We start from the raw sequence: 16,055 nt of genomic DNA, 5'->3' as shown, positions 1-16,055 counted from the left end.
ATTTTGGATCCATCAGAGATTGCGGTAACTAAAACGCTAATCTTCTTATCAAAAGGTGAGACAAATTACTCAATTGCCCTCGTTTGTGAAGGTAAGAGGCTAAGAGGCTAAGAGGCTAAGAGGAGCGTTGTGACTATGAAATGACAACTTTATACTCGTAAATGAATTACCTTCCTTCTCCTTCTCCGTTGTCATATCAAGATTCCCAGACACCAACCAACCTCCACCATCAAATGATCCAAACAGTACAACACTGATATATTTAAGCACAATCATTTCTATTGGACCCCTTCAGCCTTTCTATATGGACCAAACAATCCCACTACCTAAATTCCATTCGAAATGTCTCCAACTCTCATTGGACATGAGACAAATTATGTATGACATCTATGAGTCTAAATTCTCTAATAGAAGTAGAGGTACTTGCTCTTTTTAATCTTCATAGCCCACAATAAGGGTGAAGCTTACCTTTGAGTATTAATAAAACAAATCAAAGATAAGCCCTTAATAGGTTTTACATAAATCTCATTCTTATTATGTGGTAAAGAAGCTCGAAAACACACATATGTCTCCTTTGATAGAAAAGTAATCCAAACTTGAGATCCCTGGCTTATGAATTATGCAGAATTGTAACATAGTCATTTCATATACTTTCTGTCTTAGAATGTAAGAACCACACGCTTAGTGGGTTGTTTGGTCATTTGAAAATGTAAGCATTAACAAATGGTTGCTTGTAAAGAAGAGGTGATAGGGACAGTAAGGTAAATTCATAGGCATGCTGAATCATCACTCATGTGAAATTTTGATTCTGGATGTGTTCTAATAAGAGTGTAACGATCCTACCCTATAAAAACAAACAAGTAACGCTTGATTTGCATGGCGGTAAGGGTGACGTGGTGTGAGTCAGAGATGGGAAAAGTGCGAAAAAGAAGGACGAGGAATCGTTTTCACTGATTCAGTAGCAACAGAGTTGCAGCGGAGTGTGAGGATCAGTTTTGACTGTTTGTAAAGGAGAAAATCACGAAGTTCACGTATCCAATCACAAGGGTTTTCCGTTTTCCATCCCGAGACACTGAAAACCCGCCGTTGCAAGAGTTCAAGTCTGAGCGGCATCGGATTGGAATAGGTGTGAATCGGTAGATGTTGATCAGAAGATTCCTCAGTAAACTTCACTGTTTCTTTTCTGCTATAGAACATTTATTTTTGTAAAAGGGTTCAATATCTTTCCTTTCATGACCTGTACGATTTTGTCCCAAGTCATGTATCTTAGTTGTCTTAAGGCCTGTTTGGTAGCAGGAGATTTCAAATATATGAAGTCATAATTCATAAAAATAACTATTTGCTTGAGGAATGAAATCTGAGGATCATCATAAAAAACTATTTGGTCGACATGATTTTTGTGAATGCGCGAATGTTTAGTGCTTTTATAGTAAGGATAAATTCCGTAAATCGACATATTCACGTTTTTAGTGTTAAAATATAAATATCTGCCAATGATGGGTTAGTAAAGCGATTAAAGGCTCAACTTCCCTAAGAGAGGTCTTGGGTTCACACCCATACGGTGGCATTAATTATATAAAAGCTCCCTTGAGGATGTAATCGTGGTGCGCGCAAGCTGGCCCGGATGAACCTCATAAAAAAATAATAAATAATAAATAAATAATAATAAATAATAATAAATAAAAAAAGAAGAAGAAAGATGAATCTCTAGATTTCATGAATCAAGAGATTTTCACAACCAAACAAGTATAAATCTTTATCTTGCATTCATGAAATCTCAGGATTCATGTAACCAAACAGGCCCTTAGCTTTTCTCAAATCTTCAGTTTCCCCCGCTAAAATAATTACATAGTAATAAAAGCCTCAAGGGATTAGTTTTGTTGACAAAAATCTAGTCTCTTGGTAGGAGATCAAAAGTTTGAATCTTTTTTAAGTTAGTGACAAAATCTTACCATATATTTAAATTATGTAAAAGAAGCTACGTTAAGAATGTAATGAGGTGTGCGTAAGCGAGACTAGATGAACCTTCAAAGTCAGATTAAAAAAAAAAGGTAATTTTCATCTGGACCCCTGAGGTTTGATCTATGTCATTTTTAGTCTAAATAAATAGGTACTTTGTATCTACCTCCCCTGAAGTATCCAATAAGATCAAATTATAATTTTTATGACCAAAATACACTCACTTGTAAAACCTATTTTTTATTTTTACATTTAAAGATTTAAAGTTTTTTAATTTACAAAATCAACCCCTTATTTACTTGACTCCCAAATCTCCTTGGCCATTCCTTTGACTCGATCGTGCCCATTTTGTAGACCAAAAAATCATCTTCTACGACTCTACTCTGGTTTTATTTCTAGTTTTAGGCTGCCAATCTTTTCTCCTGTTTGTTTTTGTAATAGAATTTCATTTTTTCCAAAACACTGTTGTGGTTCCTCCTTTCTTCTTCCTGGTTTTACTCATTTCTTTATTATATCTGGGAGTTTTTAGATTCCTCCTAGTCACACTGAAAAAAAAACCCATCAACTGAACTCGATTTTTTTCATCGTTTTCAGAGGTTGGCTTTCTTGAAAAGTGGCTTTGTTTTTAGTTGCACTCTTCCTTCTCCATTTGAATAAGAGTTGAAACACTTCCATTGAAAAGCTGAGTTTTTGTTAGCACTCTCCATTGATTTCTTCTTTTTGTCTCAACAAGCTTCAATTCTATTTTCAGAACTTGCATAGTAACCCATTTTGATCCTGCTACCCTTTTCTTGCTTTTTTTTTTTTTTTTTTCCTGTTTGCCTTTTGATTTTTTATAATTTTTCCCCATTTGCTTTCCAGATCCACCTGTGTGTATTAGAAATCCTGACTCCATATTTTCATCAAATTACAGTTGAAATCGCTGCTCTGCTCGACATAGTTCGATTGAGCGATGATTCGAAGGAGCTTGTCATTCTTCTTAAAAACAAGCGCGGCATTGCCAAACCTTTCGTGGATCCTCTCGCCGAGAATCTCATGCGAGAAGTGTTGAAGCTTCTCGATCATATTGAGAGAGAAATCGTTTCTGAGCAATCAAAACTTGAGAGCTTGTTTGAGAAGTCAAGTCTTGCTATTTGAAAAGTAGCAGAGATGAAACAGAGGGTCTCGATCTGATGCTAATTTCTGGGTTCTGGTGATGAACCCACATTATTTGATTTTATATTCAATGGTTTAATAATTCATAAATATAAGATGCAAATACATCACTCTTTTGATTTTCACCGTTGGATTTAATTGTGAAGACATGATGAAAATCTTATAGTAGAATAGATGTGAGGGTATTTTGGTTATAGAAATCACAATTTGTCCTTAATTGATCTTATTGGATACTTTAGGGGAGGCAGATGCAAAGTGTCTATTTATTTGGACTAAAAATGACATGGACCAAACCTCAAGGGATCCAGATGAAAATTACCCAAAAAAAAAAATCACAATTATGTCTCATAATATGAGATCTAATAAAAAACAACCTCAATATGAAAAATGGTTGAATAATTTCATATGAGAGAACTTCAAATATATAGGAAGCCTACATCCCAGTTGTTAGGTAACTATGAACAATAAAAGAAAGATATAAAACATGAAAATATAATACATGAAAATGTTTGTTTGGAAATATAATACATGGAAATGATTTAATAGAGAAACCAATGAAGCTAAATTAGGATACTGATGAAATGGAAGGATGAGATGGCATGGAAATAATTCAAACGGAAAGAATGATGAATGGAAAGAATTCATTAGGAATGATGAATGGAAAGAATTCAAATGAGAGGAGAAAATGATATGGAAAGAATTCAAATGAGAGACAATTAGGGAAAGGATGAAGAATCATCCTTATCACGCCTAATACTCCCCCAAGTTGGAGAGTGAATGTCAAGAACTCCCAACTTGCCTCTATGATTAAGAAATAAATATTTTCCAAGGGCTTTGGTAAAAATGCCAGCAACTTAAGCGGCACTAATGGTGAAGGTGGGTTGAATAAGACCATGTCGAACCTGATCGCGAACCACATGACAATCAATCTCGATGTGCTTAGCGCGCTTATAAAAGACTAGGTTCGCAGCAATATGTAAAGCAACTTGATTGTCACAAAATAAAGGTATTGGTCGATGGACCATGACACCAAGATATTTAAGTAATGTAACTAATCACATGAGTTCACAAGTAATGACAGTCATAGCACGATATTCAGCCTCAATAGATGAGCGGAACACAATACCTTGTTTTTTAGATTTCCAAGATAAATGGCTAGAACCAAGGAATACACAATATCCATTGGTAGATCTCCAAGTTATAGGGCAACTTGCCCAATCTAAGTCACAATAAGCATGAAGAGATAACTCACTATCAGCACATAAAAGAATCCCTTGTTTTGGAGTGCCATCGAGGTAATGTAGTAAACGATTAGCAGCATCAATATGAGATTTACAAGGCTCATGCATGAATTGACTAAGAACATTCACAGTGTGAACAATATCTGGATAAGTAATTGTGAGATAAATAAGTTGGCCCAATAATCGATGGTATGATATTGGATCAAGTAAGGCTCACCATCAGAAGTAGTTAACTTGAGGTGTTGTTCCATTGGAAATTGAGTTGGATTTGCATTTGTGAAACCAACATCTGTTAAGATGTCCAATGTGTATTTTCTTTGGTTGATGAAAATAGCTGTCTTGAAATGTGTCACCTTAAACCAATGAAATATTTAAGCAATCCAAGATCTTTAATCCGAAAACATTGCTGAAGAAGTGATTTTAAGTTGGAAATCACAGTTGTGTCAGACCCATCAATTAAAATGTCATCAACATAAACAAGTACGAAGGTAAATGAAGACTCTGTAAGTAGAAAAAATAGAGAGTAATCTGCCTTAGATTGTATATATCCAAGATCAATAAGGGCACCAGAAAGCTTAGAAAACCAATTACGGGATGCCTACTTAAACCCATATAATGATTTGTGCAAGCAACAAACCAATTTCTCCTTCTTTCGATGATAACCAGATGGAAGTGTCATATATACATCTTCATCAAGATTGCCATGGAGAAATGTGTTGTTGACGTCCAATTGGTGCAAGGATCATCATTTTATGATAGCAATGGCAAGAAGTGTTCTAATAGTAACCAATTTAGCAACTGTGGCAAATATCTCATGGAAATCAACCCCCTCAATTTGAGTATAACCCTTTTCCACCAAACGTGCTTTATAATGCTCAATTAACCCATTTGAATGCCGTTCAATTTTGTAAACCTATTTACAACCTATGAGTTTCTTGTTTGGGAGTAAAGGTACAAGAGACCAAGTCTTGTTAAGGTTAAGAGCTGCAATTTCACTGTCCATTGCCTCCTTTCAATCAGATGAAATAATAGCTTAGCAAAGCTTGTAGGTCCAGTTATAGCATTGAGGGCCTTGAGATACTTAAAATGGGGTGAGGATAATATATGATAGGATTAAAAATAATTTTCAAGAGTGAGAGTACCTGTGCATGAAGGAGGAGTTTGGGCATCCATGGCGTAACAATGATAGTCTTTAAGATGGGACGACAGTCGATGAACCCGAGGTGGCCTAGAGATGTTAGTGGATGGGAGGTGGGTGAAGGAGGTTCTTCAACCGGTTGAGAAGAGGGTGTGGTTGATAAGGGTGAATCCGACAAGATGGGTAAACTATCAATATTTAAAGCTCCAATGGGTAAAATAGATAATAATGAGGATGACAATTTTGAAAAAAGAAAAGAATCTTCAACAAATGTGACATCACGATTAATGTAAACCTTATGTGTTGGTAAATCATAAATCATTACCCTTTTTGTGCATATGGATACCCAACAAAAACACCTGGAGATGCTCGGAGATCAAATTTATGACAAATGGATGAATGGTTATGACCATAATAAGGCAACAAAAAATTCGAAGATGAGAAATGAAGGGATCTTGTCAAATAAAACTTGAAGTGGTGACTTACTATGTAGCAGCGGGGTGAGTAAATAGTTAATTAGGTAAGCGGTTGCTAAAACACAATGTCCCCAAAACTTATGATGTAGATTTGCTTGAAAGGATGGAGCACAAGCCACATTAAGAAGATTGCGGTGTTTGTGTTCAACAACCCCATTTTGTTGGGGGTGTATCAACGTAACTATATTGATGAATAAAACCATAGGTTGTAAAAAAATCATTTGAATGGTAATTAAAAAACTCACAACCATTATAAGTTCGGAGTTGTTTAATTTGGTATCCAAATTGGGTTTTGATCATAGCAAAAAAATTCCTTAATCAGAATCAAGCATCAGATTTATGATTTAACAAAAACACCCAGGTGCATCATGAAAAATCTTCTATAATAGTTAAAAAATATTTTGCATCACAAAATTGAGGAAATGGTCCCCATATGTCTCAATGTATCAATTCAAATTAAGAGGTGGTAGAAATTGTACTATATGGAAAAGGAAATCAAGTTTGCTTAGCTGAAGGAAAAATAGAGCAAACACAATCTTTATGAGAAGAAATATTCGGATCTAAACGGGCAATATAACAAGAAACTTTTAAATATGGATGGCCTAAACGAGAATGCCAAAGGTCTTTGGCGGGTAAAACAGCAACAATAATGGGATAGTCCAATTTTCAAATACTAAAGTCCATTGTACGCCTTGCCTAGCCCAATCCTCTCGTTCGTGTGTAGGTCCTATATCATACAATGATCAGAATAGAAAGTTATGAAACAATGAAATTGTTGGGTAAGTTGGATAATAGATAATAAATTAAAACTAAATGAAGGAACGTGTAATATGTCTATGAGAGGTAAAGTGGATAGGGGGCTGCAATTCCCAATATGTGTAACAGGAGCAAAACCACCATTTTGAAGGCGAATAGATTGGGTATGGGGAACAAGACAATCCGAATGAAATATAGATAAGTCTAAAATCATATGAAGACTGGCACCCGAATCAATAACCTATAGAGAAAATACTTTACCTACAGCATTTGCCAACGGTGAAATTGTACCAAATTCCAACAGAAATAGAAGTTTATGGTACTGATCTGTGGTGAAAGATTGCGCAATAGTTGAAGGTACCACAGTTGTAGCAAAAGAGTGAACCTTATGAAAGGAATGCATTGAAGACTTAGTATTGGTAGCCATTGAAGAGAAGGTAAAAAATGAGGAAGAAGAAGACATGACTAATTAAAATGTAGAATCGTGTGTTAGGCTGATATCATAATAAAAAACAACCACAATAGGAAAAATGGTTGAATAATTTCATATGAGAGAATTTCAAATATATAGGTAGCATACATCCCATGTTGTTAGGTAACTATGAACAATAAAAGAAATATATAAAACATGAAAATATTTGTTTGGAAATACAATACATGGAAATGATTTAATAGAGAAACCAATCAAGCTAAATTAGGATACTGATGAAATGAAAGGATGAGATGGTATGGAAATAATTCAAATGAGAGGAATGATGAATGCAAAGAATTCAAATAAGAGGATGAAATAATATGGAAATAATTCAAATGAGAGGAGTAAATAATATGAAAGAATTCAAATTAGAGACAATTAGGGAAATGATGAAAAAGCATCATTATCACGCCTAATAGTATGAGATCAAAAGTTTGAATATTTTTAGAGCTAGTAGAATTTTTTTACCTCATATTTAAATTAAATAAAACATGCAACCTTAAGAATGGTGTCGAAGTGTGCGTAAGCGAGACTAAATGAACCTCCAAAGTCAGGATCCAAAAAAAAAGAAAAGAAAATCACAACAATAAATAAGTATCAATTTTCTTTTCCAAATGGTGAATGCAAACACATAAAGGGTCTTTTTTATATCAATTGTTATTCTCATGTTTTGACATTTTTTATTTTTGTTATGCATTTGGTTTCCATTTTAAATCCTATTTTTGTTTAAAAAAATAAAAAATCCTCCAGAATTCATTATAAACTTTTGTCTATTATGGATTCTAGATCCATAACTCATTCTATTCATTTTGTACAATTCACATAAAGTAACAATGCAAATTGAGAGTATAACAGGAAACATAAATTCTTTCTATAAAAATCCTATTATTTTTTCTTTTTTCTCACCCTTGAACTCTATAACTCTAATAATTGTATTCAATTTTCATCATTTTTTTTTAATCAAATTTTCATTTTAACATACTAAACTTATTTTGCATTTTGTAATTTACTCTAGACAGAAGTTACCAATATTTTTCATTTTTGACAAAAAAGGAATTTTATATTCATTTCGACTAAACATACAAAATAAAGAATGAGATTGATACAAAAAAGCCCAAAGAAGCGAGTTCGAGAATATATCTGAATTAGATGGAAGTCCATAGTAGAAATTGGCCACTCGATCTTTCTTGCTAAAGTGAGAGCCTTCTGAGCTAAGGAGTGGGCATACCCATTATACTCCCTAGAAATACATTCAAAAGAACATGAAGAGAAGTCGCCTGAGAGTTGGATGATATCTTCAACCACCGGGGCTACATAAAGAGGGTAATCTAGTTTGTTAGAGTTGTGAAGAAATCGAATGAGTTCTTCGCAGTCTGATTGGAGATGCACCTGAGACACATGACAATGAAGAGCAAACAAACACCATAGCCGCTCTTACAGCTAGAGCTTCTCCAATAAGGATCTGATCGAACACCATAGGTTCCGAGATTGCATTCATTACAACTCCATTTTCATCAAAGAGGATATACCCCACACCCCCTTTAATATTCCCAGGAACTTTAGAAGCATCACATTGAATTAGAACACAATTGCTTACCTTTGTGACCACTTGTATATGATTTCTCTAATGATATCTCTCGTGTATTCATAGGAATGACTTGCATTTGTCTAGGACATCATGGCCTACCTATTACCCAGCTTTTATGCCATGGCTTCATATTCATTTCTGGACCACCTTCTGTACTAGGAAAAGTTCCTTGTCATAGAAGTATAGAACTAGCCTATAGGTTTTGGTCTTGTAGGATCAATAATGAAGTTAAGGCTGCGTTTGGAATGTATGCTTGGGGTTCATTCCAAGGCCAAAACTTGTTCTACACAGAAAATAGAAAATAATTTAGCTTTATAAAATCCCACCCTTAGAAGTTTGTTTACTGAGAATACTTACCATACAACAGAAATTATCAATGAGAGATTCCTGTGATTGAATGAATAAATCCTAGAAGACATCCTACTGGGATGCACAGGTTCCAGGATGTGACCTTACAAACCAGGTCACAAATCAGAATCAGAACTTTACCCTAAGCATTGTATCATGTGAAGAATCAGTACATGGTTCCAGGTTAACCAAAATTAGTAACCGAAGTTGAACCCACTTTATGCTAGAACCATGAGTTAGAGCTGAATAAATACACCAGTTTAATCGGACAAATTAGAAAGCTAGATACAAGAATTCTGTTGACGGGAAATAAATCATGAAGACATCCAAAATAGTATAAAGCCATAAACTTCCCATGTCAAAAACAGTCTTACTAAACATCCCCAAGCATTAGTTTTGCCAAATATTATGATTTTGTTTCCTCCACCACACTAAACTGCAGGAATTTAATGATCTAGATATGAACATCTGCTCAACCAAAATAAAAAAAAATTAGGCAGCAGCGTCCTGTAAAGCCTCTGGTCGAACTATGAGCACAATTGCCTCTTTTTGCTCCCAATTAAGTAACCATGAAGATTTGTAAGAAAAGTATTAGGTACCTGCCAATACAAGAATGCACAAAGCATCAGCATTGAAGCTCTAATCCACAGAAAGAAGCCGGTTGAGAAAAGGTGACTCTAGTACCTCATCCAGAGCTTGATTCTGACTGGGGTGTTGCCCCTTGCCTGGGTTTTCTTCTCTCAGCTGGGGGACCATCTCTTCGTCTCTCATACTTTCTGCTTTCATATTTCGATCCACCACGTTGCTTTGGTTGATAAGTGGGATATTTGCAGGGAATTATCTCTCCATTAATATACTTGTCGCCTGAACAAAAGAAAGAAATAAATGAGGTTGGTGGGAAACAATGGATACAAGGCGTCATCAGTGCATCTAGTAATAGACTTGCACAAGTAACATCTTTATATAAATAGAGGAATACAATACCAACCTCCATAGTCCTTATTCTTCACATCTATGTATGAATCAGGCAACACCCAAAGAACTCCAGGCAATCCTACAGAATTAAAAGAGAGCCAACAACAAAAGAAGGGGGAGAGGAGGTATGGGTCAACAGGAACAAACATAAAATGCAGTAGAGGAATTTCAGAATGAGATCAGTAATCAGAAATGCAATTCGGAACCCTGAAGTAAAGCTTTCCTGCTTTTGCATAGCTCTTCAATGAATAAGTTCATCAACCAATGGGTTCACTCGAATTCACCAATAGGATATGCAATAAAATAGAACCAACATCATTCAAAGCGGTCGATTTCAATTTGTACTCATGATCAACTTTTTTGTTTTCCAGTAGAATATTTATGACCAACCGATGACTCCTATAAAGAACAGCTTACAAGCCTAAATACTGCCAATAGCAGTAATAAAATGATAAGAATTTTATGTTTCAGACCCTTAAATAAGGACTAAAGTAGGGTTTGGTCCCTATATACCCCATATATTACGTTTGGGTCCCCTCAAACTAACACTGCTCAAAGCCATTAATAAAATTCAAATTAAATTCAAAATATGACCAAATTAGCCCTTGTGTTAAAATGACTCTAATGCCCCTTAATTTAAACTCTATTCTCAAAGTTGAACCCTCAACCCTAAAAATTACAATTATAACCCCCCACAGAGCCCTACTCTCAAGGTATCATACAGGCAGGTGAAAGGTTTCCCCCTTCACCATGCCAAAAATCACCCACCACTACCTCACTGCTGGAAATCACCCACCACAAAAAAAAAATAATAATAATAAAATAAAATAAATAAAATAAAAGATTAAAAAAAATAAGAAATTGACCAAAATAAGCACCCCGGAAAGTGAGGGGCTCCATGGGAAAATGAAGGGAAAAACACCAACCTGATACTTTCCATTTCTGTTTTCCCCAAAATCTCTCTTTATCATCTCCATCTTCACACCAAGGATCAGTTGAATGAGCTGATCATTCAAACCAACACCAAGTGATCTCTCTAAGATGTCTTCAAGATATATTCATTTCATACCCCTCAAAAGTTTACCCACGAATGCTATGTTACTGTACTGAAATTAATCCACCCTAACCATTACCAGAAAGTGATGCTCCTTTCAGTTGCTCATCAGCCATCAAAATCACCTTACCAGTCCAATTAATTGAAACAAAGAAATATCAAAAACCTAACTCCTGATCCACTTATAGGATTGAAAAGATTAAAAGAAACGGAATCCGGAGGCACCTGTACAAGACCGAAACACTACGACCACTAGGTGAACAATTAGAATATACCCTAGAAGTAATACTAGGGTTTTTGCTCTCCGTACAATAAGTATAAATCTTGCAGGTCCAAACTCAAGATGCAAATTTTTGGTGTAATTAAAATGACGACACAGGGAAAGCAATGACAATGGCAATATGACAAAAATATTAATAAGAACCATATGGACTTCTCTTCGCCTCCATCTTCAATAGGAGATGGATTTACAGACCCCCAAAAATCCTCTCAGACCCTCATCTTCCAAAGATTCAAATCAGTTTCAGAATGAAGACTTGTTGATCGATTTTCACGGCAACTGATGACCCATCGGTTTTCCATTCACAGCTGTTTTTTTCACTCAGGATAATAAGGGTTATCATTGAAGTTAAGGGATTCAACTTAACCACCACTCACACCATTCTCCAATGCAGCAGAACATGAAATGCCAAAACAAGGAGGAAGAGAAGACGTCGGAGGAGGGGGATTGAACCGTTTCTGTTGGGTGGTGGGTGGTTTCTGGCAGTGGGGCTGTGGTGGGTGATTTCCAGCAGGGTGAAGGAAGAAGACGGGTGAAGGGGGAATCCCTTCACCTACCTGGATGGTTCTTTGAGAATAGGGTATGGGGATATAATTGTAACTTTCAATGGTATGAGTAGTGGTATAAAGGTAATTTTATTTCTTTTTATTTTAGTTGAGGGCATTATGGTCACTTCCCTTCTCACATTAACACCCTTGGAATGGTGTTAGTTTGAGGGGGACCAAACATATTTTATGGTCTAATAGGAACCACACCCTAGTTTAGCCCCAATTTAAGGGACTGAAACGTATCAATTCTCTAAGATGATTTAATTCCATAGAACAAGCAAAAACTATTTCTGCTCCCTCAGCTTATTTGAAATCTACAGATTACTGCAACAAGAAGTCTATTTTAGTGAAATCATAGTGAGAAAGTTATTTATTAAAAAAAAAAAAAAAAAAAAACCCTCAAAAATGCAGTGATACATTTAAAACCTTCGGATTGTCTTACCCTTGAACTTCTCAGACGTTTCTTCATCTACTGTACACTGGAATCCAGTGTAGGTGGTGGTACTGAAGGCATACATGTTTTTCTTTGCTTCTTCCATGCTGCAAGGTAGAAAATTGAGACCTGTCAATCATTGTTGATGAAATGCAAATAACTGATTATCAGTCATCCTGCGTGGAGACAGTAAGAGTCTGATGTGGGAAAATCATTCATTCATATTCCACACTGGCAAATCACCTCCTTAGTTTGTCACTCTAAGTGGAAGATGTAGAGTTGCACATATCAAGTAAGTAACTCAACATGTTGATAATCTAGAACAATCGAAAGAGTTGGGATGAAAAGAGGAGGAGCTTCATCTGGAAAGCATGCAGGATTGGCTTGGCTAAAGAACAGTGAATTATCAGATAATTGCCCCTTATTTTCTTCACTCAGCCTGATTAGAATGCCTGATGCGCTTGGAAGAACACAGGGTGTGCTCATTGTTATCCTATGGTTGATATGTTGACATGCCTTTTGGTAGCATCTTTGGCCCGAGACTCCTTTGAGGTCCAATATATTTACTTAATTTACCCATAAAAACATGAATTATAATCACTCAAAAGATGCATTATTTGTACACAAAGACTAAACCCTTTTACCTCTTCAACCTCCACAACAAGTATTGACCTTATACGTTCTTTTTTTCCCTTTTCCATTCTCCCTTTATGAATTTAAAAAGGAAAAACAAAAGAATCTCGTAACCAGATATGATGTTTCTTAAAGGTGATAGATAACAAAATCTGTGCTTAAATGTGAAATAATAATACTAAAAATAATACTACCAATAGAAAAAACCAACATTTCTGAATTTTGTATTCATCAAGTTCAGTATTGTAGCCGAATGCACAAATGGAGAGGACTAACACTAAGATTTGAATATTCCATCAATTAAATACCTGTGTCACTCAGTTGTTTTTTCTCGGGGAGTAATAGAGTATTTCCCTAGAAGAAGACATGATGAACACATGATAAAGACATATTCAACAAAGCCTGCAACTATGGAATGGAGCTGCGCCAATATGTCACTCGGTTGTTAAGATTGGAAATTTAAACCGTCCCTTGGGAGTAACAAAGGTCATGAATGGCCAATCTTTCAAGTATCTTAACCTGAATGATTATCGATACAGCAAAAACCCTAGGTAGCAAAATCATGAATGGAGATAACATAGAACCTAAAACCGAAAGTGGGTAAAGGGTTATTGGAGAAACAGGGGAAAGGTTACAAACTAACCTTCCGAGTACAGTAGCAAGAGTATTGAGATAAGTTTCGATCATCTGTTCCCTTGTCGGCGCAGGATCCTTGGGAAATTCCATTACGATAAGCCAGTGGTTGTAATCACAACCTGGTAGCAAAATAGTCTCTCTAGGCTCGTTGCTGTTGCTGCTCCTGCTCCTCCTCGAAGTATAATCTCCATCGACCGCCGCTCGAATGGATGTTCGAGTGGTAGAAGACTTGGAAGAAGAACGAGTTGAGAAGTTAGACAAAGGGTTAGGTCGGAAGGGAGAAACGAGAGGAACCTGAGAAATGGAAGCATAAACAGGAACCGAAGACCTTATGCGTGATTCTGTAATTATAAACGACGAGAAAACAGAAGTTTTGGGGAGTAGAGATGCATTGAGCGTCGCCATTGGAGTAGGCGATAAGTAATTTCACTGAGAGTGAGAGTGAGAGTGAGAGCGAGAGCGAGCTAACTATAGTTGCAGACTTGGGTAGAAGATAAGGTCAGAACGGGAACATCAATAGGTGAGGGCGGATATTTGCGGATGGTCGGAATTTAGGGCTTATATAGCTATTTGGCTAGAGAAGATGGGATGTGGGCCATGTGGCATTGATTTGTTTTTTTCCTTTTTTTATTTTGCAGAAATGGAGCTTTTTATCGGAAAAAAAGAGGAAATATTAAAAAGGCTACAACCTATAGAATTTCTTACCATTGGCGTTGTCCACAACGAGTGGGATTTTTATTTGTAGCTGTGGCAGCAGGTGACGATTGAGATTCATTCATGTCATCAAATTTAAACTTAATGGTCCAGATTAAAAATTAAAAAATAATATATATATAGGAATAATTACTGTTGCCCTCTGTACTTTGATTTTATTACTAATAAAACCATGTTCTTTACGAAATTATTGTTGCCCCCTTTCTTATAACGGTATTAAGTAGCCGTTAAGTTTGAATATGTAATGTCTAATTTGCCCTTCATTAAAATTAAGAAATCAAAAGAAGATGCTATTCCATTTATAAAAACCAGATTAAATGTCAATTTTACTCTAAACTTTATTTATTTTGAATTAATGAAATGGGCAAAATCCAAATCCGATTTGGTTTCCCACTTTCACTAAACTTCATTTTTTTTTAATTCATTTATTTTAAATTAAAGAAATGGGCAAAATCCAATTCCGATTTGGTTTCCCGCCTTTACTAAACTTCATTTATTTTGAATTAAAGAAATGAGCAAAATCCAAATCCAAGTTGGTTTCCCACCTTCACTAAATTTCATTTATTTTGAAAATATTTTAGGTGATATTCATTTTCCAATTTGAATTGAATTCGATTTTCCTTCTTCTTTGTTTTCTATTTGAGTTTTATTCAATCATTCTTTCTTTATTTTGTGATTTTTTTTAAAAATAAAACGGATTATAACAGTTAATTAAGAGTACTACTGTAACTTGACAAAAGGGTAAATAAGTAAAGAGATAAGTATAAGGATATTTTTGAGTTTTTGAAAAAATATAAAGATGCCACATCATCATTAAACTAACAGAACTTAATGTAGATGGGCAATAGTAATTGTAGACAAAGTTAAAGGTTGGATTAGTAATTTTGAAAAGTATAGGGATACAGTAGTAATAAAATCAAAGTACAGGAGGCAATAGTAATTATCCCTATATATAAATATAATTTTTTCTTTTTTGCATTTTAAGGGTTTTAGAGTTTTTAAATTTACAACTCAGTCCCTGGTAATGGCCGAATCCAAACCCAGTTAAAGATTGATTCTTGCGGTCCAAAAATCCGTCGGCACTCATACCCTGGCAACATTCATGGATTTCTGAGTGTTGAAGCGAACCATGGGAAGCCATAGGAGAGAAGTTCGAAATTTTATTGTTCACTGCAGGATTAAAAGAGTATGCTTCTTTCGTGTTGGATAAGGTTGATCCTAAGGGTTTGATCTCTCGACTCTACAAGGATTCTTGCAAGGAAACAGAGGGAAAGTTAGTGAAGGATTTGTTGAAGATGGGGAGGGATTTGAGTAGGGATGTGATTGTGGACAATAATCCAAATACCTACATTTTCCAATCTGAGAATGCACTCCCTGTGCATCGCTTCACCAATGATCTTCAAGCTCAAGAGCTTCAACGGGTGATCTGTAATATGTAACAGGGGTTAGCAGGGGCAGTATGGTCTTTTTCATGTAATAGGATAGTTTGTCTTATTAGTTTCTTTTGAGGGCAATAGGGTAATTGCATACCTTATTAGAGGATATGTATTTGGGGGTTTTGAGGTTCTCATCTCATTCGCACGATATCTCTCTCTCTCCTCTCGATTTGCTCTCTGGTTATTGCTCTCGGTCTCTGCTGGTTCTTCATC

At 35.6% G+C, this 16,055-nt stretch overlaps 1 protein-coding gene across 2 annotated transcripts; it reads right to left on the bottom strand.

Annotated features, from left to right (window-relative positions):
• Positions 1-9,328: 9,328 nt before the first annotated feature.
• Positions 9,329-14,240, bottom strand: MORF9 (plastid developmental protein DAG). Of its 2 annotated transcripts, none has more exons than XM_089139142.1 (5): positions 13,700-14,240; positions 12,433-12,530; positions 10,122-10,187; positions 9,818-9,997; positions 9,329-9,601 (listed from the first exon to the last, which is right to left on the bottom strand). In XM_089139142.1, the coding sequence occupies exons 1-4, from the start codon at positions 14,095-14,097 to the stop codon at positions 9,819-9,821; spliced, it is 741 nt and encodes a 246-aa protein (XP_088995268.1). In that variant the 5' UTR covers positions 14,098-14,240; the 3' UTR covers positions 9,329-9,601; position 9,818. The 2 variants fall into 2 exon arrangements, with proteins under 2 accessions (XP_088995268.1, XP_088995263.1); XM_089139137.1 differs by having other exon boundaries at positions 9,332-9,732; positions 13,700-14,238.
• Positions 14,241-16,055: the final 1,815 nt, after the last annotated feature.

This window comes from Hakea prostrata, chromosome 1 (genome assembly GCF_041222555.1).
Source record: "Hakea prostrata isolate BN-2017 chromosome 1, UWA_Hpros_2, whole genome shotgun sequence".
Classification (NCBI taxonomy): domain Eukaryota; kingdom Viridiplantae; phylum Streptophyta; class Magnoliopsida; order Proteales; family Proteaceae; genus Hakea; species Hakea prostrata.
This window is presented reverse-complemented; position numbering and strand designations above follow the sequence as displayed.

Coding starts and splice junctions, on each gene's coding strand:
- MORF9 (XM_089139142.1), bottom strand. CDS start 14,097: ATGGCGACGCTCAATGCATCTCTACTCCCCAAAACTTCTGTTTTCTCG. Junction 10,188..12,432: donor AACGTCTGAGAAGTTCAAGG/GTAAGACAATCC, acceptor TTAATTCTGTAG/GATTGCCTGGAGTTCTTTGG. Junction 9,998..10,121: donor GAAGAATAAGGACTATGGAG/GTTGGTATTGTA, acceptor TCTTTTGTTCAG/GCGACAAGTATATTAATGGA.